Genomic DNA, 27,470 nt, shown 5'->3' with positions numbered 1-27,470 from the left:
GCTGCCCGTGTTGCTGATACTGTTACTGTTGTTACCGCATCCCCCTGGTTTCTTCTTCGCGGATGACCTGTTTGCTATTTCTCGGAGGACAGGGAGGCTGTGCGGTGTGAATTCCACACACACACCCTTGTCAGCCCCGCAGATTTCGCTCTGTCCCTCCCCTCCTCCCGTCTCCATCCAACCAGATCCAGCCTCTTCTGACCTGGATCCCAGGGCTCCTGTCTTCTCCATTGGCCACCCCTCTTCCTGGGCCTTCCTTCCCATTAGCCTGAACACAGGATTATATATTCATATTAAAAATGAAAAAGGTAGACAGAGAGAGAAAGGAAAAGGAAAGAAGAACCAAACGGGACCCCCCCACTCGTGCTGTTTCACTAACTTTTCCATGAAGGCCAGTATTTTCTTTTCCCTTGGAAAATGTTTGTGCTCACGGCCTCCTCTCCCTATCCCCAGCGCACACCTTGATTGCAAACTCACAGCCCCACGACCTGTGCTCTTTGGCTCACTGACCTGGTGTCTTCCTTTTAAACGTTTGAAAGTATTGGCATTTTAAAATGTGGGAGATGTCATCTGAACCTATAGACTTCCAGTGTTCTCTTGAGAAATCAGAAGCTAGGAGACACTGGGCCCACATTTTCACTCTGCAAATATGGGTAGGGCAGAATGGGGCTGCTTCCTAGACACAGTCTCCTTTGCCACAGTCCCCACTACTCCCTATCACCTCTGCCCATATCATGCACTGCTCATGTTGGCATTTGCCCCTGTTTCCCTTACAACAGAGGAGTGTTTCTCTGGCCTCATAGTTAATTTTCACTTTCAAACAGTGAAAGTAGGGGCGCCTGGGTGGCTCAGTCGGTTAAGTGTCCGGCTTCAGCTCAGGTCATGATCTCACAGTCTGTGAGTTTGAGCCCTGCGTCGGGCTCAGCGCTGACAGCTCAGAGCCTGGAGGCTGCTTCCGATTCTGTGTCTCCCTCTCTCTCTGCCCCTCTCCTGCTCGTGCTCTGTCTCTGCCTCTCAAAAATGAATAAAAAACACTAAAAAAAAAAAAAAAACAAACAATGAAAGTAAAAGCGGGAGGTGTGGGTGGGGAGGGACCCTTTATTTAGCTTTCTGGATCCATCCCATTTGTGTTTTATGCCAAACTCCTGGAGGTGGAGCCTTACCCCCGGGGTTCCCCTCTGCTGCAACACCGGGTCTGCTGCTCTCCTTGCTCCTCTCTGCTCACTTCTCCTTCTCCCGCGGGAGAATGGGAGCTACTGAAGGTGTCCGGTGCATCCTCAGGTGCCCAGTACAGGCCTTGCACAAAGTTCTGGCTGAGAAATGCTTTGAAAAAGTCATTTCCATTCCAGCACTCGTGGGTGGCAGGTGTTAACAGGGTCCCACAGGAAGTGATGTCTCGGCTCAGCCTTGAGGTGTGGGCACAGTTTCTAGAAGCCGACACAGAAGGGCAAGGACAAGTCAGGCAGAGGGAGAACCAATTGGTTCCCCCACTCATCAGGCACTCCTGGGCATTAATCTCCTTCGGTTTCAGAAGAAAACGCACCACAAGTCTGTGAGATAGCTGATGCCACTATACACACCCCCATTTGACAGATGAGCACATTGAGATGGGGACAGTTTTTTTCAAGTTTGTTTATTTGGGGGGGTGCAGAGGAGGGGGAGAGGGAGGGAAAGAATCCCAAGTAGGCTCCGCACTGTCGGTGCAGAGCCTGACTTGGGGTTCGAACCCACGAACTGGGAGATCGTGCCCTGAGCCGAAATCAAGAGTCGGACCCTTAACTGACTGAGTCACCCAGGCGCCCCAAAATGTGGGGAATCTTAAGCGACCTGCCTAAGGTCACGCCGCTAATGTGTGGCAGAGCTGAAATTCACCCCACGCCGTCACGCCCGTGCCTTGCCCTGCTAGCAGCAGTGACTATCTCATTAGTGCCATGCATTCTTTTCCTACCTTTGCGACTGTTCTCTCCTCCAGCAACACCCTAGCATTCACCCAGCTTTCACCTACTCTTTATCCTTTAAATCCCCCCCACCTTTTTTTTTTTCCCTCCTAGCATTTTTATTTGACACCTGTGGTGGGCAGAAAGATGTCCACGCCCTCACCCCCAGATGGTGTGAATACGTTGGTCACAGGGTGAGGGAAGATTAAGGCTGCAGATGACATTAAGGTTGCTAATCAACTGAGATTTGGGATGGGGGCATGATCCTGGATTATTTGTGTGGGGGTAGTGCAATCATAAGGACCCTTAAAAGTGGAAGAGGGAGGTGAGGGAGAGTCTCACACGCAGTGTGAAAACGCTCAAATGGCCGATGCTGGCTTTAAAGATGGAGGAAGGGGCCACGGGGCCAAGCAGTGCAGGCGGCCTGAGATACTTGAGAAGGCAAGGAGACTGATTCTCCCCCAGAGCCTCCAGAAGGAGCACGGCCCTGAGACACCTTGATTTTATTCCACTGAGACCCATTTCAGACTTCTGGGCTGCAGGACTGTAAGATGATAAATTTGCGTTGTCTTAAGCCACCCAATTTGTGGTAATTTGCTGCAGCAGCCATAAGAAACTAACACGGTGTCTAAAGAGTTCTTTTTACTGTCTCTCTCTGTCCCAAAAATAAAATAAAAAACGTTGAAAAAAAAATTAAAAAAAAAAAAAAAAAGGGGCGCCTGGGTGGCGCAGTCGGTTAAGCGTCCGACTTCAGCCAGGTCACGATCTCGCAGTCCGTGAGTTCGAGCCCCGCGTCAGGCTCTGGGCTGATGGCTCGGAGCCTGGAGCCTGTTTCCGATTCTGTGTCTCCCTCTCTCTCTGCCCCTCCCCCATTCATGCTCTGTCTCTCTCTGTCCCAAAAATAAAATAAAAAACGTTGAAAAAAAATTAAAAAAAAAAAAAAGAGTTCTTTTTAATGTGGTCAGGGGAGGGGCACAGAGAGGGAGACACACAATCTGAAGCAGGCTCTAGGCTGTGAGCTGTCAGCACAGAGCCTGACATGGGGCTCGAACTCACGACCATGAGATCATCACCTGAGCCAAAATCAAGAATTGGATGCTCAACCCACTGAACCACCCAGGTGCTCCTATTTTAACTCAATAGCAATAAAATAGCTATTTTAAATAGCAATAAAAGAGGGTGCTGAAGAGGTGGGGAACCTTGCCTCTTTGGGGTTCAGTGCTATTCAGGTATGTCTAAGACCACCTCCCGGACTGTCCTGAAGGAGGGAAAATGTAGGGAATGTGGCGATGGAGGCTTTGAGGCCACGTTAGGAACCTGCCTCCGCCCATGTGACCAGAGATCTTGAGGTGCGTGCAGCTGGTGGGATGGACCGGGGAGAGGGGTTAGGGAACAGGATTGGTGGGGTCATTGGTGGAGTGGACTGGACAGGCCTAGAGCAGAGCAGGGGTAGCATTCTGTAAGACAAGAGCAGGTGGGCTTAGCGGTCCTTCGGATGTGCGGGTGAGGAGGCAAGTGGACAGTGATGCTTGTGGACAGTGGCGGGGAAGATGGATGGTGGAGCCCTGGTCAAGAGCAGGGGACCCAGGAGGCAGGATGTGCAGGAGGTGGGGGAGAGAGGGCACAGGTGTCTGGGGAAATGCATTTGAATTTGGGTTTCGAGGGTCTGTGAGTCACCCCTGTCCGTAAGGAAGACCTACGTGATGATTAGTGACGTTGAAGCAAAGGACATAGTCTGCGTATCCACAAGCATATGTTAGTTTCTGTTATGAAAACATTTCACATCTACTCACGGGTACAAGGATGGGTCTGAGAGCCCCCGTCTTCCACTTTCCAGGTTGAGAAATCATCATTTGCTTGTTCTGACCCCCTGTTGTCTACTTCTTTTGACTTCACTGCAGAAGTACCTTATCATCCCATCCCATCCCATCCCATCCCATCCCATCCCATCCCATCCCAACTTTTAAGTAGACTCCACACCCAATGCCCATCGTGAGGCTTGAACTCATGACCCTGAGATTGAGAGTCACATGCTCTACCCACTCAGCCAGCCAGGCGCCCCTTAGAAGTATTTTAGAGCAAATCTCAGCCATCACGTCAGTTTACTCTTACATATTACAAAAACATCTCTAAAAAATTAAGATGGACATTTTCTTAACTGTCCGTAAGGCCGTGTCCACACCTAACGGAAGCAATGAGAATGCCTTGACCTCCCAGTCCATAATCCATTTTCTTGTGTTAAAAAAATTTTTTTCCACACCAGGTGTCTTTGATTCTGACTCCAAACATGGTTCCCATATGCATTTGATTGTGGAGATGCTAATATCTCTTTGAATCTAGACTGTATTCCCTGTGGTTTTAAAATTTGACGTAACAAGTTTTATTTGTATAAACCTGATCAAAGAAGAAAATGCTTTGAAAGTCTTTTTTTTTTCCCTCCCCACCAAGAGAACTTATTTTTTTATTTTTAATTACTATTCGGAGCGCCTGGGTGGCTCAGTTGGTTGAACGTCCAACTTCGGCTCAGGTCATGATCTCACGATTTGTGGGTTTGAGCCCCGCGTCGGGCTCTGTGCTGACAGCTCAGAGCCCAGAGTCTGCTTCTGATTCTGTGTCTCCTTCTCTCTCTGCCCCTCCCCCTGCTTGTGCTCTGTCTCTCTCTGTCTCAAAAATAAATAAAACATAAAAAGAAAATTACTATTCACGAGGGCATTCAGTAGGTTAATATAACACAAGGTTGATGACACATGCAGTTTCCTAGAATAAGAACGTAAACCAGCATTAGAGTCTCAAAGGATTACACCACGTAGTTCAGGCGGCTTCTTGCAAACAACCTTCTGAATTTTGGGTTGACAAAGTATATACAATAGGAATCTTAAGGAGTATTTTATTTTTAAATGTTTATTTATTTTGAGAGAGAGAGAGAGAGAGAGTGAGCACACATGCACAGGGAAGGGACAAACAGGGAGAGAGAGAATCCCAAGCTGGCTCCGAGATGTCAGTGCAGAGCCCTACATGCGGCTCGATCTCAGGAACTTTGAGATCATGACCTGAGTTGAAATCAAGGGTCAGAGGCTTAACCCCCTGGGCCACTTAGGCACCACGCTCTGCCCCCCACCTTGAAACTGCTATTCCCTTTCTTGCTTCATTGGTCTCTAGAGCACGTACCATCGTGTGGTGTGCTGTCTGGCTCTCCCCACCCCCACCCCTGCTGGAATGTGAACCCCACAAGAGCAATGGGCTTTGCTTCCATCACTGCACTGTCTCTGGCACCTAGAAATAGTGCCTGGCACACAGGTGACACTGTAAGTGTTTGCTGAATGACTAAATGTTTGTCGGTCCTCAGGTTCTGAGTCCCGTGCCCGGGAACCCAACGGGAACCGGAGGAGAAAGACGAACTCGCCCCGCCTCCCGGGAAGATGCAGAGCCTCAGGCCTGAGCAGATTCGGGGGCTGCTGGAGCCCGAGAGGGCCAAGACGCTGCTGCCTCGGGAGAGCAGGGCCTGGGAGAAGCGCGCCACCCCCACCAAAGACTGGGTGGCTGTGGAGGTCGGGGCCACCGGCTGTGACGGTGACGAGAAAGGTGAGGGGCGGGGGTCCCATGGGAGGTTGGGGGTGGGGTGGGGAAGACGCAACATTCGTTAACATTCATTCAACAAATGTTTATGGACCTTGTGTCCGTCAGCTTTTGCTGTGGAGCGAGTCGCCCCAAAACTCAGTGGCTTAAGGCAACAGTCATTTCTCCGCTCACGCTTCTGCAGGTCAGCAGGATGATGTGGGCTCAGGGGACCGCTGGCTGGCTTCCCTCGCCTGCATCTGCACCTGCGGCCACAGCGAGCTGGCGAGGCAGCTGGTCGACCCTGCGCGTCTGGCTGGCTTGACAGTGCTGACTTTAGGCTGCTTGTTTCCCGAAGGCCAGCCCGGGCTGGTTCTCATGAGAGTTGCCCGGGCCAGCTCAGGGTCAGTCTCAGGAGAGTTTTCTCTTGATTGCGGGCGAGAGAGGGAAGGGCCTCCATTCACAAGCAGTTTTTTAAGCTGTGCTGGCAACCCACTTGCTTAGGGGCCGTTGCTCAAAATAAGCTACTCGGTCAAGTTCAGCATCACTGAGGGAGGGGACTGCCCAGGGGTGTGGATGTGGGGATCAATGAACAAGTTGAAGGCCCTTGGGGACGAAAATCTACCACAAGCATGCCCACTGTGTGCCAGGATCTAGTGGCAAACAAGATGGCCGCAGTAGAGCTCAGATTTTAGTGGAGAAACCGAAAACGAACAAGTTTTGAAATAAGAAGCCAGGGCCACACATGCAGTGACCCTCCGTGGCGACAAGCTTGCTGTGTTCCAGGGGGTTATGGTGACCACAGGGAGAACGTGAGTTCTTGCTGATGGAGGTGAGGAGGGGTGGACTAGAGAGACACCAAGGATAATGCCTGGGGTTTGGGCTCAAACTGCGGACAAGGGGTGGTGCCATTTGCTGAGACACGGACCCCCGAAAGGCAGCCCCGCAGCAGAATGGGGACTGGACCTTCTACGGGAGCAGGGTCTTCCCTTCTCCCAGAGGGGAGGAACAGCTGCCGGGCAGAGGCGTGGATGCTATGGGTGTCCGTCCTGGTAGTGGGGAGGGGGTTGGGGGCTCCTAGCAGGGCCTGGGGGCAGGAAGACTGGAAAATGCCGATCTTTGGCCTGACCCCCAGTTCTCACCAGCTAAGGAGTGAGAAGGACGTTGATGTCCTCATGTGGGGAGTTTGCTCCACCAGGGGCTGGAAGCTGGGGAAGCCTGCTTCATCCTGGTTTCATTCCGTGGATCAAACCTCACTGGGTTTTGCGGGAGGCCTGGAGAGAAGGGACCGTTTTACCCATTTGACAGGTGAAGGAACAGAGGTTCCGGTGGCAGATCACATCAGGTGACCCGCTTGAAATCTTCCAGGTAATTACAGAAACAGGACGGGAATTCAGGTCTCCTGTTCTCTCTGCCCTACCTGAACCACGTGGGCCAGAATGTGTGTGCGTGCGCCACGTGCCGTGGGAAATCAGGAGAAAAGGGACAGGACGCCAGGTGGGGCGAGCAAACAGAGCCCACCCCAGCCAGGCTGGTCACTCACTCCTGGCTCCTTTCTGCTGTCCTCAGGTCTGTCCTCTCAAGAGACCGGGCTGGCCCAGGAGTGGACCTCGGCGGACGTAGATGACGGGTCAGAGGACTCGCAGGTATGTGGGACGGTTCCTTCCTCTTTCGCAAACCCCCGCCCTGCAGATCTCAGTGGGTCGTCAGTTCCTTGCCTCAGAATTCCCCCGCCTCCCGAAAGTCCGTTTGGGGAATGTGAGCCCCCAAGAAGCCTCCCCCTGGAAACAGGACATATCCCTGTGGTAGTCAGACATGGCACGGAGGGTCTCCACGTGATGTGTAGCTCCATCCACACACACCCCAAAACCTTCACTCATAAACCCAAAGTAACCGTTCATTCATCCGTCCCCTCATTCACCCACCCAACCTTTCATTTGCCCGCTCCTACATCTGCCCGCTCCACCCATGCCTCCATCCGCCCGTCCATTCATCTACCTCATCTGTCTGTCCACTTCTCTATCCACTCCCTGATCCTCGTATCCATTCACATTCCCACCTGTCCAGCCACCCATCCATTGATTCACGGACCCACTGTTTCCGTCCCCTGGCCGTGGTCAGGATTTGGTTCCTGTTCACCCACCCACATGCCTACCCATCCGTCTGTTCATCTCTGCCCATCCGCTTGTCCACTCACCGATCCACTCAGCCATCCCTCCGTCCGTATACGCGTCCATCCACTAACCACTCCCTGGGTTTTAATCCCAATAATATGCGTGAAGCCAAGCAGATTTATCAAGCACATTCCTTCATTGAAACACCTAATGTTTTCTTTGGGGAACATAAGACATCAATATGTTAAATATTAACAGTGGTTCTTTTATTTATTCATTTTATGCATTAGGAAAATCATATAACCACTGTCAGCAACACGAGGGTCCCATCTCCCAATCATCTGTCAGAAATCCAACTGAGATTGGTTTAAGCCAGGAAAGCGATTTACGGACTCACACTGAGGGGAGGGAGGAAACCATGAAAGTGCAGAAACAAATACTGGCTACAGTGGAGTGTCTCAAAGGAAGAAGTTAACGATGTGGGCCTAGAGGCTTATTCTAGAATATTCTGGAGATAGGGAAACAACAGACCTCGGGTTTTAGGGGTAAGAATTTATAGAGCAGGGAAGGAAACAGATTTTCCTCCGACCAGGCAGAGGGAACAGCATTTGCAAAGGCACAGAGGCATGATGTAGCATGGCATAGTTGGGCGGGGGGTGAGGGGTATTGGACTCGAGGGGAGAGCAGTGGGGGATGTGGGTGAAAATCTGCCTGGAATGAGATCATTCATTCATTCCACAACTGTTTATTGAGCACACACTATGTGCCAGGCAGTGTTCAAGACACTGAGGCACAACAGTGGATCGGATAGAAATGGCACCTCCCTTCATTGGACTTACAGTCACTGAGGTAGACAGACAATAAGCAAAATCAGTGGCTAAATTACAAATCGTGCTGGGTGGTAATAAGTGCTACCAAGAAAAATAAGGCAGGAAGGGGGTTCAAGAGTATGGAGTGGGGTAGGAGTTGCCATTTTAGGAAAGGTGTCCAGGGAGGTCCCCACTGAGAGGGAGATACCGGAGTGAAGGCACGAAGGAGGTGGGAGAGTGAGACTGGCAGGTGTCCAGGGAAGAGGTTCTAGGCCGAGGGGCACAGCAAGTGCAAAGGCCCTGGTGTAGGAGTGTGCCTGGCACGTGTGCGGAACAGTAGGGGTCAGTTGGCCGGAGAAGAGTGGGAGAGTAGGAGGACACAAGGCCCTAGAGGTGACGGATGATGCAGTGTCTGTCGACCATGGTAAGAATTATATTTGGTTTTTACTCTGAGTGCAGCGAGAGCTATAGGAGAGCTCTGGACACAGGAGGGAACTGTTCCAGCTTAGGTTTTAACAGGAGCCCTCTTGCTGCCAGGCTCCATGCCACGGGGGTTGGGTGAGCCTTACAGGCAGTGGGGAGCCATTCAAGGGACTTGCAGATACACAGAAGTCTCGCTGGTAGCCCATGTGGAAGGAAGGGGGTTGGATGAGGTGGAGGGATAGGTGTGGGAGCCAGGCAGGAACCTCCAGGCAGGAAACAAAACGGGTGAGAATGATTCACCTTGTTGCGTTGTGAGCCTGACTTAATTCTTAGTGCTTCTCATTATTAATTCATTTATTCACCAACCTTCACTCTCTCTCGATATTAAGTCACGAGCCCTGTGAGGTAGTTAGAATGGCTCCTCTCCCTTAAGATAAGGAAACTCTCAGAGGGCACTGTAAGGGCAGGGGAGGTGCCTAGAGGCCTCTGCAATAACATTCATTCGTTTGTTCATTCATTCATTCACCGAGCCGTGACCCGTTTACCTGCACTGATGGAGCATTATGCTGGGGGGCACCTCTCATTGGCAGGCTGTGGGTCCTGCATGGACACCGTCTCCCTCCTGTGGGTGGCCCCCTCCCCCCAAAAACAAAGAGGATCAGGCCATGTGGGATCACAGACCATTAATAATAATAACAGTAGCCAGGCTCCATAGCCCTCCCCATGCAGCTTCCTCAATTTATTTGATAATGTTTTATTTTTTAACGTTTATTCATTTTTGAGAAAGCAAGACAGAGCTTGAGTGTGGGAGGGGCAGAGAGAAAGGGAGACACAGAATCTGAAGATGCTCCAGGCTCAGAGCTGTCAGCACAGAGCCTGATGTGGGGCTTGAACCCATGAACCATGAGATCATGACCTGAGCCGAAGTCAGATGCTTAACCGACTGAGCCACCCAGGTGCCCTTTGTTTGATAACCTTTTAACAGTTCCTTGAGAGAGGATCTATTATGGTCCCGTTTTAAATATGGGGAAACTAAGGCACAGAGAAGTTAAGCAACTTTCCCTAGGTCACCCAGCTTGTAAATGATGGGGCTGGGATTTGAATCCAGTATGTCTCTTGACCATTTTAAGGTACTCTGTCTGGGACTTGGTCCTCCCCCAAGGGAAGACTAGGGATAAGGAATAAGGGCCTGTGTCCATCCCACGAATCAGATGTCACTCCACCTCTCATATGGGGAGTGAGTGAAGGAGGGGAAGGAAGGAGAAGAGTTACTTTCCTGACATTTCCAAGAGGGCAGAAGTTCCCCCTCTGTGGCCCCACAGGAAAGTAGGGAGGAGAAAATGGTCCCATCACTCTGTCCTGTAAAATACAAGCATTTGTCACAAATGCAAACCTCATCTAAGTGTGTGAGGTTAAGGGAGAAATGCCAAACCCCAGAAATAACTCCTAGTGGGTAAAAGTTGCTGTACTGACAGAACTTGTCTGCACCATCAGAAGTCGAAATAGTGTTAGCTTTGAGAGGGGTTAGGTGAAGGAGGGAGGGAGTATGAGAGGGGAGGACTTTGGGGCACAGAGGATGATGTGCTTCTTGTTCTGGGAGCTGGTGACATGGGCCACTCACCTTCCGAGGATTCATCAGGCTGTACCATTAGAACGTGTGCACTTTTCTCTTTGCATATTGTACTTCAGCAAAATGGTTTTTATGTTTTTTAAAAGTTGCCATATATCCTAGTAGACATTCTTCCCCTTAGAAGCTGAGACTGGGGGCACCTGGGTGGCTCAGTTGGTCAGGTGTCCAACTTTGGCTCAGGTCATGATCTCATGGTTCGTGGATTCAAGCCCCACATCGGGCTCTGTGCTGACAGCTCAGAGCCTGGAGCCTGCTTCGGATTCTGTGTCTCCCTCTCTCTCTGCTCCTCCCCTGCTTGCACTCTGTCTCTCTCTCTCTCTCCCCCTCTCAAAAATAAATACATACAGGGATACCTGGGTAGTTCAGTCGGTTGGGCGTCCAACTTTGGTTCAGGTTATGATCTCGCCGTCTGTGAGTTTGAGCCCCGCGTTGGGCTCTGTGCTGACAGCTCAGAGCCTGGAGCCTGCTTCAGATTCTGTGTCTCCCTTTCTCGCTCATGCTCTGTCAAATATAAACATTAAAAAAAAATTAAAACAAATATATTAAAAAAAAAAAAGCTGAGACTGAATTGGGATTTTTGTGCAAGGGATTTATTGAGGGAGTGTGCTCTCCGAGGCAAGCTGGGTTTGACTGGGGGTCCAGCCTGGGCGTGGTACCACAAGGAGCTCTGGAGCATCAACAGTCCTTGTTCTCCCCTGAGCCAGTGGGGAGTCCGTTATACTCTATCCCTGGGCGCACGACTGTTGGGGATGAGCGTAACCGCCTGTGTAATTCTCTAGGGAGGTGGATCCCATTAGCAAAGGGCATTTCTAAGAAGGGGGCGATCATAAACCTAAGCGATAAACCAGAAAGTTAGCAGCCCATATGCACAGCAGCTGGAAGAGAAACAAAAGAGAACCAGGTGAGGCACTGGTGGGTCTATTAGCAGTAGTATGGTGTGTGTGTGTGTGTGTAAAAATTTTTACACTTCAGATGACCTGTACTTACATTTTCTTAACTTTGTACTCTGCTTAAAAAACTGTCGTATTTCCAACAAAATGCACAGATGAGTGTGCACACATATATATGCCAATGTAACATCCCAATGAGCACTGCCATTATCTTAGAAGATACCCTCATCTTCTTTCCTGACCTCTGTCCCCCACCCTGAGGCAACCACATTTCCGATTTTGCCTCATATAGTTTTGCCTATGGTTAAACTTCATGTAAATAGAATCCTACAGGAAATCACATACATTTCTTAAAACCCAAAAAAGATTATAGCAAAATGCTTACCCTACCATTTGGTATTTTCATAATATAATAGCTTTCCATAAGGATACATATTGATGTCCTTTGTTCTTTTGTATTTTACTTTTTAATGCTTATTTATTTTTGAGAGGGGGGGAGGGACAGAGAGAGGGAGACACAGAATCTGAAGCAGGCTCCAGGCTCTGAGCTGTCAGCACACAGCCCGACACGGGGCTCGAACTTAGGAGCCGTGAAATCATGACCTGTGCTGAAGTCGGATGCTTAACTGAGCCACCCAGGTGCCACTGTTTTTTTTTTTAAATTTACTTTTTACAGCAGCCAAATATTCTGTAGTATGCTCTGTCATGACCATTTCCTCAACTGATGAATGATCAGGTTGTCGTCACCGCCACTGAATAATACGTATTTGTCAAGTTGTCCTCCTAGTCTATAGCATGGGTTATGAGGAACTTCATAAAAACCCATATTCTCTGGGCCTATCCAAGATCTGCTGAATCACAGAATCTGAGGGTGGAGCCCAGTTATTTGAAAAAGTCACCCAAGTTTTTCTGATGCTCTGCCAGGCTTGGGAGCTGCTTCTGTGGTTTATTTTCTCCAGGATGTAAAGGGGAGCTTTGAAATGTGATGGCATCCAGCAGGGGACAGCAGGCTAGAGGAAGAGTTAGTCCTTTTCCAAGGATTAGAGATGTGAATTCCATCAATGATTTCTAATAAGTTGTAACATTTCATAGTATATGCTATTTCTCTTCTTTTTCAGGTTTTTTTTTTTCATGTCACCACTGCCTAGCTTTCTAGATAACTCATTATGTCATATCCATTCCCCAAACTTCTCTGATATTTTTAATAGCGGTTGCACTAAACCCATCACTAATTTGAAGAAGAATTGTCACCATTAACCATTCTGTCTTTCCATCCTTTATCACGGTAGGTCTTTCTATTCATGTATTCATTTGACAGATATTTACAGAATTCATATTCTGTGTCCGGCACTGTTCAGGCATTGGGGCTACAGTCATTAGCAAACCAAAGTCTTTGCCCTTATAGGGCGTGGAGCAAAAGAAAAGCTGGGCAAGGGTAGTTCTGCGGTTTTCTGTGGGAAGGTATTGGGGTGTACAGTTCTGAACAGTGATGAGAGAAGCGTTTTTTAAGGAAGTGACAAAAACTGACTGATGGGAGATGTGACAGAGAAAGCCTCACGGATACTTGGGGAAAAAGCATTTCAGGAAGAAGAAACCGTAAGTGCAAAGGCATGGAGACAAGAGTGGCTGGGGAAGAGCGAGTAATGCACGGAATGACTTCAGCTTTGGAAGGAGCACTCTGGCTGCCCCATGGAGAAGAAATTGGGGGTTGGGGTAGCATCAAGATAAGACTGATGGTGGCTGTGACCAGGGTGGAAGCAGTCAGCTTCTGGATGTATTTTGAGGGTAAAGCCAACAGCATTTGTTGATGGCTCGAATGTGTGTGGTGACAAAGAAAGAAGCATCAAGAAGGCCACAGTTAGAGGCCTGGAGGGGCCGGGAGGAGAGATATGGGGAAAACTGCATGAGATTTTTTCTTTTTAGTTGGAGGAGGGATTTTAGGGTATTTGGGATATGTAAAGTTTAAGATGTCCATTAGATATCTGAGTGGAGGGGCGCCTGGGTCGCTCAGTCGGTTGAGCATCTGATTTCGGCTCAGGTCACGATCTCACAGTTTGTGACTTCAAGCCCCACAGTGGGCTCACTGCTGTCAGCACAGAGCCCGTTTTGGATCCTGTCCCCTTCTGACTCTCCCCTGCTTGCACTCTCCCCAAAAGAAATAAACATTAAAAAAAAAAAAAAAAAGATATCCAAGTGGAGATGGCAAGCAGCTGGTGAGATTTATAAGTTAGGAATTTAGGAGACGGGTTGGGTCATGCACACACACAGTTGAGGTCACTGGTGTATAGATGATACTTAACACTGTGAAACTGTATACGTCATCTTGAAATTTTTCATCACATGTATTCTGATCTTTCCTCTGATACAGCATAGGTGTATTACTTATTTTTGTATATTTATGTTATATCTGGTCACTTCATTGTACAGTTGTGAATTCAGCTTTTCAGTTGATATATCATTTCATTCCCAATCATGCAATCACATTTTCCTGCAAGAAACAATGGTGGCCCCTCCATTTCTAACATTTATACTTTTTTTTTTTTCTTCTGTTTCAGGGCTTTGTGGAGTGGTCAAAAGCTCCACAACAAACGACCATAGTCTTGGTAGTGTGTGTCCTGTTTTTGTTCCTGGTTTTAACAGGGATGCCTATGATGTTTCACATTTAACTATAATGGTGGCTATTGTTTTGAAATAAATGGCCTGCTTCTTGTTAAGGAAATAGTTAAAAATCAGGAATAGTATTGAATATTAGCAAATGCCTTTTAAACATCCATCAAGATGATTTTTTTTTTGTATTTAACCTTTTGTTATGAGGTTTTACATTATTTCATTGAACTTAAGACATCACTGATTGTAAAACACATATTGCTTTATATACCACTGAGAAAGAAAAAACATGCTTCTTGATTGTAAGATGCTACCAACTGGAAGATGTATCCGGACTTCAGAGATGATGAAAAAATGTGCAATTTAGGATTGATGAAATCTGGTAGATTTCTTAATATCAAATCCTCTTTGTATTCTTAGGGTTGTGGTACACTAGTCTTTTCAGATACTGAATCTATTTCTTGATATTTTATGTATAATTCTTCACTCTATCTTCACATGTAAGATTGGTGCTATCTTTGTCAAGTTTTGGTAACATGGCTAGGCTTGCATCATTGAAGGACATAACCTTCATTGTCTTCTAAGCTTTAGAATAGTTTCTGTAACTTAAGTATCACTTCCTTGACATTTTGAAGAAATTCACCAGTAAGGCAATCAGGGCCTAGAGGTATGGAGAGGAAGTTTCAGCTGAATTCTTGGGCGGCTTTCTCAATTTCTTCTCATGTTACCAGTTTATTATATTCCATTAATTTTGATGATTTATAGTGTTTTTTATGCTTAGAAAATTCTCCATTTCATTGAACTTTTCAGATTATGAATACCATTCTATAATTAAATGAAAATCTTCTCTTTATTTTGTTCTATCTCCTTTCTTCCTTTCAACTTCTGCTTGTGGTTTACCCATTAGATTTGTCAAAGTTTTATCCAGTTTACTATTGCTTTTCCAAAGAACCAGCATTAGAATTTATGTATATCCATATTTCTCTAGTTTGTAATTTGTTTTTAATTAATATGTATTAGGCTCATTTTTTATTTCTATACCTTGTCTGTTTTTATGTTGAATAATTCATTTATAATCTTTTTTTACAAAAGTATTTGCCAAAATAGTATACTTAATAAATATACTTCTGATTATAGCCTTGGCCACATTTTAATTTGATAATTTGTGTTCCTGTTTGTTGTTGTCTAAATGTTATATCGTAGTGTTTATAAAGAGTGCTTTGAAACTCTGATCAGGTTTATTTAAAAATAGTTTCACTGATTTACTGCACTGTGAACAAAGAATGTGGCCTCTAATATATATGCTTTCAAAAGCTTTTTAAAAGCTCTTACTGTGGCCTACAACGTGTCCAGTGTTTGTACATGTTTCACGGACATTTAAGACGAATATGTATTTTCAGTCTGTAGAATTCAGAACTCTACATGTCTGTTAATGAATTCAGTCTTATCAATGATATTGCGTAGGTTCATGTGTTAATTTTGGCTCACCTTATCTGTCAAAAACCAATAAGGTTATGTGAAAATCTGTTAGTATGACTACGTTTGTCAATATATTTTGTATAAACTTTGCTTTATGTATTCAGTCACTATGTAATTTGATGCATATGAGGTACAGCACTGTTATGTCTTTGCCAATTAAAAGGTATACATATACCACCAAGCACAATGCTGGGCAATAGTAGCCATGCAATAAACATTAGTTTAAACCTGATTCTGAATCCTTTGTGAAATATAAAATGATTGTCTTTAAACCAATTTAATCCCGAGGCTTAAATTTTACTTTGTCTATTAGTGGTTGGTATTTCCATCCTGCTGTTTTTAAATTTGTGTGTGTGTGCACACGTGTGTGTATTTAGACCCTTTGTGTCGTTTTGATAGGATTTCCAATGGCCTCTCCAGGTTTGCCAAAAAAAAAAAAATCTGGGCAGGTAGAAGTATGGGATTCTGTCTCCCCATAGTTCCCTCCAGCTGACTGCATCAAAAAACAAGCAACAATCGTCCCTTCAAACAGACACAAGCCTCAGCTGTTACATTCATTACGATTTATCAGTTGCAAGTAACAGCAGCTGATTCAAAGGAGCTTAAGTTTGTTAATGATCAATTACTGATTCATGTTACACCAAAGCCTGGGATGAAATTGGCTCAATTTATAGCTGGTTCCCGGGGCCTAAAAATATCACTGGGACCTTTCCTCTCCACTGACCTCAGAGTTCCACTCCCTTGCAGGGGTGACCTTCTTTTTCTCCACTGGGCTGGGAGGATGGCTACCACCACCACCCTGTTCTACGTGGCAAAGCGGGGGACACGAGATAGATTCTCCTCACACCCTCACCTCCCAGCCCTTCCCTGCCACAGGAACTGGAATCTTGAAATAAGGGAGAGAACAGCGGCTGGAGGCGGGAACTAGCTGTCCTAGGAATGGGCAGAGCATAATGGACTGCAGCAGGACAAAGGCAGAAACCGGGAGGTGCCTGTGGGGACCGTGCCAGATGTCCCGAACGGGGGGGGGGGGGGGGGGGGGGGGGGGGGGGCTGCTGTGGGCTGAGATTCGCTCAGACCGTGCCACGTGCCTTAAATTTGTGGGATATTGCAAACAGTCATAATAATATAAACCATAAAAGCAATGGCCCTTCATTTGGGTTCTATCACGTGCCAGGAACCGCATTTCATTGATGACAGAAATAGCGACTCGCACCCCTGATGGTCTCTTCTCCATTCGACAGCCAGGTACATCCCATGACACCGTAATTAAGACCATTCACAATCCACCCACTTCGGCAGGTAAGAGCCAAAGTCCTCACAGCGGCCGCCCAGCCCTGCAGTAAGGGCTCGCGCTCGCACCCTCCATTCCATGCGCGCGGCCTTTGCTGTTTGAACAAGCCCATCACGTGCCTGCCACGTGCCTGCCTCGGGACCTTGGCACGGACTGTGGAATGGACCTCTGCCTGTAATGCTCTTCCCCCAGATGCTCACGTGGCTCCCTCACCTGCAGTGCTCGGCTCGCACGTCTTCCCCCACCGTCCCCAAAGAACACTTACCTCCGCAGGTGATTCTCCTGGTCTTCGGCGCCTGTATCACCACCTGACAATTACAGGGTAATTGATGGTTAATTGAGGTTCTGCTCTGTCCACCTCCTCTGCCGGGTCTCCCTGGAGGAACTGAGTCCTGGGAAGGTTGAGTGGGGGAGGGGGGCTGCAGAGTTCGGCCTGCATTTCTCAGGAATTCCCTGCACGCCAGCCTGTGGGACCCCGGCCCCTTCCGACCCCCTCCCCCATGCGCTTGAAGCTGCTGGGTTCTCCCCCGGAACAGGACACGCTGGCCCCAGGGTAGCGTCTGCATACACTATCTGGGGAACATAGTGGGGGACGGAGGATGTCGCGTAAGTTGGCAACTATGGCAAATCTAAACCGCTAAGGCAAACACCGGCACGCCCGTGGCTTGCGGGAGCCGTGGGAGCGGCTTGGGGCGGGCTGGCTGGCTGACTGCGCTGCCGTGTTCCCGAATGCCAATTCCTTCCCCTCTGCCTTACCAGTAATTCCGAAAGCTCTGAACAGGTGTTTTCGGCAGCTCCCCCTCCCGGGGCTCAGCTCCTCCACGGCTGTGGACTCAGGGCACCGCTCGCGCGCGCCACTCTCACTGCAACAGGAGGGACCGCGGACGCTCCCGTCCTCCCGGCTGCGACTCTGGTCGCGCCCCCGCCCTCCCTCCGGCGTCCACCCTCCTGCGTCGGCCCCGCAGCACAGCCCACCAACCGCCCGCGGGCGGGGCCAGCTCGCGGCGTTACGCCCGGCGCCTGCGCACTGCACCTAGCCGGCTCTCGTTGAAGTCTTGGCGGAAGGGCTCAAAGGCGGGACGCCGACCCCGCCCACACCTCGCCCGCACCCTCCCCGCTCTCCCCCCGCAGAGCCGGGGCACCCGCAGCCGTGGCGTTGCGGAGGACCAGTTTCCCTCGGTCTTTGGGGTGACTGAACTCAGGCTTAGGTCTGTAAACTGGGCTCCCATTTCACATTCATCCCTTCACGCAGCACTGCCTGAGCGCCTACTGTGTGCCTAGCACCTGGGCTGGGAGAAGGTCAGAAGGAGGAGCCAGACCGTGCAGTCCATGCAAGACCCTGAATGGCTCTAGGGTTGCAGCTGGACATGGTCAACCATTCATTCAGTCACTCAGTATTTCCTGAGGACCTACTGTGCGCTGAGGCCTGAGGTAGATGTCTGGGGCATAGCCATGAACCGACTGTGTCGTCCCTCCTGACCGTGAATAACTCCTGGCCTGATGCTGCGATGTATAACCATTCAGCCATCTGGAGCTTCTTAAGGACCTACTGTGTGCTAAGGCTTGGGCTAGGCAAAGTTTGGGTCACAGGAAGGAACCAGTATGCATGTTCTCTGATACAGGACTGGTGCTGAGGATGTTTACTTATTCATTAATTTACTTGGCCTATTAATTTAGGTCTCCCGAAGACCCACTGTGTGCTGGTGCTTGAACTGGCTAACCCTGGGAGACAGGGGGGCACTGAATGTGTGGCCTCTGACCCTGAATGATGCCAGGGCTGTTGCTGGGATGTACAACTAGTCACCCAGTCTTTCATGAGTACCTACTCTATGCTGGGGCCTGAGTGATGTCTGCAGCACAGAGGAAGCGCAAACACGGTAAGTCTTGACCCGGCAAGGCAGGTCAGGGATTTGTCACTCATTTATTTATTCACATGAGATTCCCTGAGGACCTACTGCGTGCCAAGGCCTGTGCAGGTAACGCCAGGGCGAAAGGAAAGGCACGCATCTCCTCCGAGGCCCCTCACCAGATTCCTTGCTAGGACTAAGAGCTGAGGAAGCTGGTGGGCAGGGCGACATGTCTCTTTACACGTCTGTGTGGCTGTTTTAATTTCTCTCCTCCTTAGTTATACACATTAAAGATCATTTATGTTTGAGGTATTTTCAGGGCTTGGCGTTATTTTGTGATAATTTACATCACTTTTTCAGGGCCCAAGGAAATCTGAATATGGACTGGACACTGGATGATATCAAGAAATTAATGTTTCACTGGGTGTGAATGATACTGTGGTTGTATAGAAGGTACTTTTGTTGTTGTTAAGAGATGCAGCCTAAGGTATTTAGCAGTGAGATCCTGTCGGTAATTTACTTTAAAATAGACCAGGAAAAAAATGGGCATTTTCATGAACTATTTTAAAAACAAATATATATCATAAAATATGGTAAATTTTGTTATGAAAGCACTTTTAGGTATTGCATTCCTATTCTATTAAAATTGTTTCTTTTCTTTTCTGGTTTTGAGAAAGAGGGAGGGGCAGAAAGAGAAACCGAGAGAGAATCCCAAGCAGGCTCTGCACGGTCATCACAGAGCCTTATGTGGGGCTCGAACTCATGAACCATGAGATCATGCCCTGAGCCAAAATCAAGAGTTGGACATTTAACCGACTGAGCCACCCAGGCACCCCAAAATTCTTTTTGTTTTTTAAGGCAGTCAAAGTGGATGCGCATGTGGGGATTTATTGTACATTTTGTATAACTGAAAAAAATCTCATAAAAATTCTTTATGTAGGGGGTACCTTTTTATGCAGAGGGGGGTTATGTTATGTTATGTTGTTATGATATGTTATGTTCAGTTATGTTGTTCCATGACACAGGACCGTTTGTTGGTCAACCTTGTAAGAAAGGCATTCGTAACTGAAAAATATTTTTGTCATTTTTTTTTCTTGGACCTGAACAAATCAGTGAGATCAAAACAAACATACGTGATTCTCTACCTAAGAAATCTTACACCCAAACTTTGTGAAATGAGAACATCCGGTGCTTCCAAATATAAAATAAATAAAAGGACAGAAGCTGTGGGTTGTATGCTACTATCCGTGTAGAAAGGTATACTGTACGTCTTTATAGCATGTTTATACATGTAAACAAATACCCATATTATTTGCTATATATGCATAGGTTATGTTGGAAAGATACCAAGAAACTCAAGAATGGTTGCCTCTAGGGAGGGGAACTTGGTGGCTAGGCGGGATGGAGGAGGACAGGGCTAAGATTTTTTTTCGCTTTGTTAACTGTGGACCAAACAAAATTTCGTAAAGACCATGCTGTAGGACTATAACTTATTTCACGGTGATAGGTGACTGCGTTAATCATTCTCACATTTCACACTTCTAACCACATGGTTGAAAAGGCCCTTCGTACACTACCCATGGGCTTGGCTATAACTCTTGTTTTGGCTAGTGGGTCTACACGCAAACTTGACATAATCAGGCGCTTGAAACTGTGCTTGTGTGTGCCCACTCTCTCCAAATCCCTGCTACTGTCCTGAGTGCACACCCTTAGAGTCTTGAGGAAGGCAGCAGAGATGGCCCAGCTGAGCCGTCCTGAACAGCCACCCCCATCCAACCCTCAGCTGACCACAGATGCGCCACTGAACCTAGCCAAGATCAACTGGGCCTAGTCCAGGCCAACAGAAACCCCCACCATGGGAAATACATTAGATGGACAACTGAGGTCTGGATGCTTTGTTACACAGCAACAGCTAACTGACACAACCATTAAAGTCAGGATTTTGATAGCGGGTGGGGGGGGGGGGCACAAGGCTGGAGCAGGGGAAAGTGGTTCCTTATCCTAAAAAAGGCTGGGGTGCACTCTGAAACTCACCCTTTGCAGGTCTGTCAGGGGAGAGGCAAGTCTCTTCTAGAGCTTTTCCTTCTCTGGATGTCTCTGGCTCGTTCTAATTTTGGAACCACTGTTTCAGTCCTAGGGATCCATACTTCTTCAGACCCCGCTCCCGTAGTGAATATGGCAACTTGAAAGGAGCCGAACCTTTTATCCAATTAAATTTATTGAACAAATGCCTACGTGATCATCAAATCTTCGACCATTCAAAGGCTAGCTAGAGACGCACAGACACTTCTTTGGGTCTACTTTCCTGGGTCACATTTATAGTTCCGAACCAGGAGGCAGAGTGTGTGTGTTGGGGGAGGAGCAGTCCCGGCTCTGTGACCTCCTCCCTGTGTGACCTTGGGCAAGTTCCCGGGCCTCCCTGAGCCTCGGTTTTCTCACGGACGACTCGGGGAGAAGGTGCCTCCCCTTGGTGCCGAGCGGTCGGAAGCGGGGTGGAACAGTGCCGGGCGCGGTGCCTGGTCAGAGGTCCCCGTTAGGCATCAGCTCGTCCTTCTGCCGGTCTGTGGCACTCTGTGTGGGGTCGCTGCCGCTGCCTGGCTCCTCCTCCCGGGGGGAGCCCGGGGGCCCCGTCAGGTGCGGCAGCGGGGTGGCGGTGTGGCCGCAGCGGACGCGCGGGCAGGGCCTCCCGTCGGCGTGCGTCCGTTGGTGCCGAATGAGCGCGGAGGAGAAGCTGAAGGCCTTGCCGCAGCCGCCGCACTCGTAGGGCTTCTCGCCCGTGTGCACGATGTGGTGCTGGATGAGGTAGGAGCGGTTGCTGAAAGCCTTGCCGCACTCGGGGCACGCGTAGGGCCGCTCGCCCGTGTGCGTGCGCCGGTGCAGCGTCAGCGACGAGCCCTGGCTGAAGGCCTTGCCGCAGTCCCCGCAGCGGTAGGGCTTCTCGCCCGTGTGGATCTTCTGGTGCTCGATGAGGGACGACACGTGGCCGAAGGCCGCCCCGCACTCCGGGCACCGGTAGGGCCGCGCGCCCGTATGCACCAGGCGGTGCTGCGCCAGGTGCGAGCGGTTGCCGAAGGCGCGGCCGCAGTCGGCGCACGCGTACGGCCGCTCACCCGTGTGCACGCGCCGGTGCTGCGCCAGGTGCGACACCTGCGTGAAGGCCTTGCCGCACTGCGCGCACGCGTACGGCTTCTCGCCCGTGTGGATGCGCCGGTGCTCGGCCAGCGAGGCGCTCTGGCTGAAGGGCGCGCCGCACTCGGGGCACGCGTACGGCTTCTCGCCCGTGTGCACGCGCCGGTGCTGCGCCAGGTGCGCGAGCTGCGTGAAGGCCTTGGCGCACTGGCCGCAGGCGTACGGCCGCTCGGCCGTGTGCGTGCGCCGGTGGCGGATGAGCGCCGAGGAGAAGCGGAAGGCCTTCTGGCAGCGCGCGCACGCGTACGGCTTCTCGCCCGTGTGCACGCGCTGGTGCTCCAGCAGGGACGAGCGGTTGCGGAAGGCCTTGGCGCACTGGCCGCACGCGTACGGCCGCTCGCCCGTGTGCACGCGCCGGTGCTGCGCCAGGTGCGTGGGGCGCGCGAAGGCCTTGCCGCAGTCGGCGCAGCGGTACGGCCGCTCGCCCGTGTGCGTGCGCCAGTGCGACGCCAGGTAGGAGCCCTGGCTGAAGGCCTTGCCGCACTCGGGGCACGCGTACGGCCGCTCGCCCGTGTGCGTGCGCCGGTGGAGCGTCAGGTGGACGCTCTGGCTGAAGGCCTTGCCGCAATCGGCGCACGCGAACGGCCTCTCGCCGGTGTGGGTTCTCTGGTGCAGCGTGAAGGCCGAGCAGTAGCTGAAGGCCTTGCCGCAGTCCCCGCACGTCCACGGCTTCCGCGGGCCGCCCCCTCCTCGCTCCTCCTCGCCGGAGCCCGCCCTCTTCTGCTTCGGGTTCTTCCTGGGCGCGCCCCGCCTCCGGGGCCGGCCGCCGGCTTGGGGCAGGGGAGGGCTCCGGCCGGTTCCCGGCACCCCGCCGAGCTCGTCCCGCTCCTGCACACCGTCCTTGGCGGGCTCTTCCCCGGGGGCCGTGGCCTCTTGCTTCAAACAGCTTTTCTGGTTCTCCTGCCGGTCCTTGAACCGACCCTCTTGTTCCCGGGTTTCCCCCACCTCGGGGCCCTGGGGGGCGGCCACGGTCAAGAGTCCTTCCATCGCTGCTTTCTGAGCCACTGCCTTGTTTTCACATCTTTGTCCCTGGATCTGAAGAAAAAAAGGAGAAAAACCAACCAGGTGGGTTGGACAAGGCTTAGTGCAGGGTCTCAGCCTCCACACTGCTGATGGTTTGTTGGGGGGCTGTCCTATGCACTGGAGGGTACTTAGCAGCATCCCTGGCCTCTACCCACTGGATGCCAGTAGCACTGCCCCAAGGTGTGACCACCAGAAATGTCTCTGGGCATTTCCAAGTGTCCCCTGACTGAAGATCACAGACTTAATTGAAAGCAATTGTATTAAAAAAAATTGTTTTTAAAGTTTATTTATTTTGAGAGAGAGCGCAAGCAGGAGGGGCAGAGAGAGAAAGAGAGAATCCCAAGCAGGCTCCAAATGGTCAGCACAGAGCCTGACCTGGGGCTTGAACTCACGAACTGTGAGATCATGACCTGAACTGAAATCAAGAGTCCGAGGCTTAACCCCCTGAGCCACCCAGGCGCCCCTGCAAACAACTGTAAAAGATCTTTGCAAAAACATGAATCTGACAGCTCTTAAACATAGCCTTGCAACTTGGTGCTCTGGACCAAATCATGTCCCCTCCAAATTCATAGATCAGAGCCCTAACTAAGGTGATAATGTCTGGAGGTTGGGCCTTTGGGAGATAATGAGGTTAAATGCCCGCCTCCACCATGGGATTGGTGTCCTCATAAGAGGAAGAGACCAGAGCCCCCTCTCTCCACCATGTGGGGACAGAGTGAGGAGGAGATTATCTGCAAGCCAGGAAGACGGTTCTCACCAGAACCCAGGCCAGGCTGATGCCCTAATCCTAGACTCCCAGCCTCCAGAACTATGAGGAAATAAATTTCTGTTGAAGACACCCAGTCTGCAGTACTTTGTCATGGGTCTCTGAGCTGAGGGTTTTTTCTTTTCTGGAGAAAAATCGTACACAAAGGAACAGCTAGCTCCCAAACTCTATGCATAATATACTGCTGGTAGGAGCGTGCACTGGAAAAACCACTGGCATTTTCTAGGAAAGCTGGAGACACATGTCCCCGGTCCCCCAGTAATTACATTTTCTGGAACGTAAGCAAGAGAAACGTGCACATGTGTACCAGGAAGCCCGTCCAAGATTGTGTGTAACAGCCAAATGCTAGAAAACAGTCCAACTGTCCATTAACAAGGGAACGAACAGGGGTATATTCATACAGCGGAGTATCGCACGGCATAAACATGAGTGACCGCCAGCTGCCCAACGGCTCAGAACCTCAAATACAGTGTTGGCAAACAGTTAAGATGCAAAGGCTGTATCAGGTAGGATGTTATTTAGGCTGAAAAACAGGCAAACACAGCCATGTACGTTTTAGGGATTATGAACACGTGGCAAAGGTTCATTGCTACACCCTGGCCCTGGGGCCGAGCGGCAATGCCGGTGACAGACTCAGAGCTTAGGCCCCTCTGCAGGCCTAGCGACTCAAAATCTGCTTTTTATGGGAGCCCCAGGTGATTCGTGGGCATGGGAACGTCTGAGAGGTGCTGGTCTTGGCCCCTCTGACACCGACTCGGGAGTACTGTTACAGCGGTAACAACCAGCCTCCGCTGAGCACAGAGCCGGATGCCCAGCCTTCTTTAAATTTTTTTTTTTTTAACGTTTATTTATTTTTGAGACAGAGAGAGACAGAGCATGAACGGGGGAGGGGCAGAGAGAGAGGGAGACACAGAATTGGAAGCAGGCTCCAGGCCCTGAGCCATCAGCCCAGAGCCCGATGCGGGGCTCGAACTCACAGACCGTGAGATCGTGACCTGAGCCGAAGTCGGACGCTTAACCGACTGAGCCACCCAGGCGCCCCAAGCCTTCTTTAAGCTCTTGCCACGAACTAGCTCACCTGCTCCTCAGTAAAGCTCCCAGAACTGGCAAAGCTAGAGCCCACGCCTGGGCCACCTGGCTACGGGGCTTATCCTCTCCGACACCCTTGCCTGCCCTGGGCTCATACTCTCCAATATAGGCCTCCCCGCTGCTCCTCAAACATTCCAGGCATGCTCCTGACTCAGGAGCTGAGTCTGACTGGCTGTTCCATTTGCCTGGAACCTTCATCCCCTGAGGCCAGGCCTCGTGGAGAAGAGAGAATAGATCCAGAAGTGAAGGAGTGAGTGATCTGGGCTGTGAGAGCAGCAGGGGCGAGGGTCCCGAGCAGGACCATGGCTGGGGCGACAGAGGAAAAGCAGAGGGGCAGGGCAGTGGGGGAGGGGTGGAAAACAACTGAGGCAGCCGGCAGGTGGGATTATGGATGGCAGTGTTGAGGGTCACATGAAGCAGGGTCTGTGTGCAGCGGTGAGAACTTGGCTGGTGGGAGCCGGGCTAGGCCTGGCCCAGTTCCAGAACCGTCTCCACAGGCGGCTGTCAGGCCCAGACAGGCCTCCACACAGGGCCGTGGTACCCACCTTGTGGTCTTCAGAGCATCAGATCCTGTGTGTGTCACTCAAGTTGTGGCCCCTGCTCTGGCCACCATGCATCAGTGGGTCCAGACCACACCTGTGAGAGAAAGAAATGGGAACCATGAAGGAAGATTCTGGGGCCGAGGCGTGTGTCACCACAGACACATGCACAGTCATAAGTGCATGTCATAAGTGGGCAGAGCATCACACGTGCCCAAAGTCATGTGTGCTGGGTCTCCCCCACGTGCAGAAATGCAGTGACCCCAAGCTTGCCCAGTGTCTCCTAAACACATCCCGTGACACCTGCACAGACCTCCACACGCACAGTCATGTTCAGGCACACAGAATGGCCAGCTCCGGGATGGCAGACACACCCATCGAAACGCTGCATTCAGCTGCACACCGAGACACACGTAGAATCACACACTTCGCACCTAGGAGGACACATTCCACATGTGCCTAAAGTTACCCATGGGCACAGGTCTCCAGATGCAGACACACAGTCAATTATGCGCGCTGCGGCCCCTGCACAGGCACAGCCGGCAGGCTCAGTCACGTGCAAACACACGGTGACATGGGGGACGTACTCACCTGCGGAGTCACACGCACAATTACATACTCACAAGGGCACAAACTGATGTAGTCACCCACATGCAAACACACAAGGGCCGGACTCACACGCACGGCTCACACCTGCCTAGGCACACAGGTACAAACACGTTTCATGAGGGGCGGACTCACACGGAGAGTCACGCACAGCTGCACGCGCACAGAGTTGTGGAGTCGCGCACGGGCAAACGCAGGGACATGCGGGGCGGGACTCACACGCACAGGGACACGCACAAGGCCACACACCTGCATTGGCACAAAGTTCAGTAGCGACACACGTGCAAAGGCAAGTGCACAGGCGGGGCGGGATTCGCATACACACAGCGCTGGAGTCACGAACACACAGCGACAGAGCGACACGGACACCGCGCGCATACCCACTCGCGCTCACGCAAACCACGCACCAGTGTCCTCGACTCCCGGCACCGCCTTCGAAGGCCTCGGAGGCTCCCCGCGAGCTCGGTGGGTTCGGGTCAGGTTCTCCTCAGTCTCCGACCCTACCCGGCCGAGGCGGACCCCAGTAACCCCAGGTCCCACGGGGGAGCGGACGAGCAGGCCTCACAGGTGACCACGGCGACCTCCGCGGGTGGGCCAGAGCGCCAGGCCCGAGCGGACTGCGCTTGCGCACCGGCACAGCTACATCCCGCGCGCCGCTTCCCGCGAACTACAACTCCCAGAAGGCACCGCGCCGCTGCGCCGGCGTCCTGGAAGAACCAGTCCCGGGGACGCCTGCGGGGTCGATGCTCAGGGATCGGTGCAGTGTCGGTGCTCAGACCGAGCTCCGCCCGACGGGGCCGGGACTCAGGGTGGGGGGCGGAGCCAGAGATATGGGGGCGGGACTCCGCCTCCTCAGGGGAGGGGCACAGTCCTCGGGCTTAGGGGAACAAAAACCAACTGAGGATCAGAGAGGTTAAGTCACTTAATGCAGGCCGAACAGCATAGCGAGGGCGGAAGCTGGCGCTGACCACCCACAGCTCACCACGAAGTCATGGAAAGCTATTCTTTCTCTCGGGAGTTTGATCTAATTCCCCTACAAAGCAAAGAAGTCGACAACCTACCGACTGTGCAAGTGATGCTAACCGCGAGCGCGTACAGCCACGCACTGGCCAGCCAGGATTGTGAAGTGCTTCCTATGTAGGAACTCTGTTAGCATTCAGAACTTACTGACCTGGGAATGCAAAGAAATGGGTGAACGTAGGGTGGGAACACTAATGGATTTCACCAAAATTGACATGCCATGGATTGTGAGACACCACATTATTTCATGGACACCACCCGCCCCCCCCCCCCCCCCCAGGCTGCTATTACACCATCACACACTCTTCACGCTTGAAATTTTCATTTTATATGTAGACTTCAAGAGGCATTTTGTGTTTTCCCTTATCCTTCTGGAAGCTTCTGGCCTTGCCATAGTAAGAACATGCCCAGGGTCCTTTCAAGCAGGGGACTCGTGGAGCAGGGTTTCCCACCTAATCCATCGACCTGTGAGCTTGAGAATAAAGGATTGTGGTTTTGAGTCATGAAGGGTGGGCTTTTTTTTTTTTTTTTTTCTGGTTTAGTTTTATATTTGAATGTTAAAAAAAATACCTCTCACATATTCTTTATAAACCATGTTGAGAGCTCATAAGTCTGCAGCATATTCTCTTAATCACTAAAAAGATTTTTTTTAA

The 27,470-nt window shown here is 50.7% G+C and overlaps 2 protein-coding genes and 1 long non-coding RNA gene across 12 annotated transcripts in view; 2 read left to right on the top strand and 1 right to left on the bottom strand.

Moving 5' to 3' along the window:
• SMIM17 (small integral membrane protein 17) overlaps positions 1 to 15,676 on the top strand; it is a 32,813-nt gene extending 17,137 nt beyond the window's left edge. For 4 of the 5 annotated variants that reach the window (XM_081791444.1, XM_081791445.1, XM_081791443.1 and 1 more), the window contains 2 exons: positions 5,284 to 5,519; positions 7,062 to 7,972. In XM_081791444.1, the coding sequence (XP_081647570.1) occupies positions 5,357 to 5,519; positions 7,062 to 7,861 (963 nt within the window). In that variant the 5' untranslated portion in view covers positions 5,284 to 5,356 and the 3' untranslated portion in view covers positions 7,862 to 7,972. Of the gene's footprint in view, positions 1 to 5,283; positions 5,520 to 7,061; positions 7,973 to 13,913 lie in introns of those variants that run through there. The other variant, XM_078438701.2, reaches the window with a different exon arrangement.
• ZNF835 (zinc finger protein 835) lies at positions 5,515 to 26,514 on the bottom strand. Of its 6 annotated transcripts, XM_081791440.1 has the most exons (7): positions 26,205 to 26,514; positions 25,198 to 25,288; positions 20,620 to 22,809; positions 17,004 to 17,046; positions 10,822 to 10,969; positions 8,836 to 10,197; positions 8,225 to 8,802 (listed from the first exon to the last, which is right to left on the bottom strand). In XM_081791440.1, exon 3 carries the CDS (start codon positions 22,759 to 22,761, stop codon positions 21,106 to 21,108), a length of 1,656 nt encoding a protein of 551 aa, XP_081647566.1. In that variant the 5' UTR covers positions 22,762 to 22,809; positions 25,198 to 25,288; positions 26,205 to 26,514; the 3' UTR covers positions 8,225 to 8,802; positions 8,836 to 10,197; positions 10,822 to 10,969; positions 17,004 to 17,046; positions 20,620 to 21,105. The 6 variants fall into 6 exon arrangements, 4 of the variants coding, with proteins under 4 accessions (XP_081647568.1, XP_081647567.1, XP_081647566.1 ...); XM_081791442.1 differs by lacking the exon at positions 8,225 to 8,802 and adding an exon at positions 5,515 to 6,766 and having other exon boundaries at positions 9,384 to 10,969; XM_081791441.1 differs by lacking the exon at positions 8,225 to 8,802 and adding an exon at positions 7,179 to 7,273 and having other exon boundaries at positions 9,384 to 10,969.
• Positions 16,825 to 19,035, top strand: LOC144614592 (uncharacterized). Its single transcript, XR_013552443.1, has 3 exons — positions 16,825 to 17,060; positions 18,416 to 18,615; positions 18,946 to 19,035. It is a non-coding gene; the product is annotated as an uncharacterized LOC144614592 (long non-coding RNA).
• Positions 26,515 to 27,470: the final 956 nt, after the last annotated feature.

The sequence above is a fragment of the Panthera onca genome, chromosome E2 (assembly GCF_046562875.1).
Source record: "Panthera onca isolate mPanOnc1 chromosome E2, mPanOnc1 haplotype 2, whole genome shotgun sequence".
Classification (NCBI taxonomy): Eukaryota; Metazoa; Chordata; class Mammalia; order Carnivora; family Felidae; genus Panthera; species Panthera onca.
This window is presented reverse-complemented; position numbering and strand designations above follow the sequence as displayed.

Coding starts and splice junctions, on each gene's coding strand:
- ZNF835 (XM_081791442.1), bottom strand. CDS start 22,761: ATGGAAGGACTCTTGACCGTGGCCGCCCCCCAGGGCCCCGAGGTGGGG.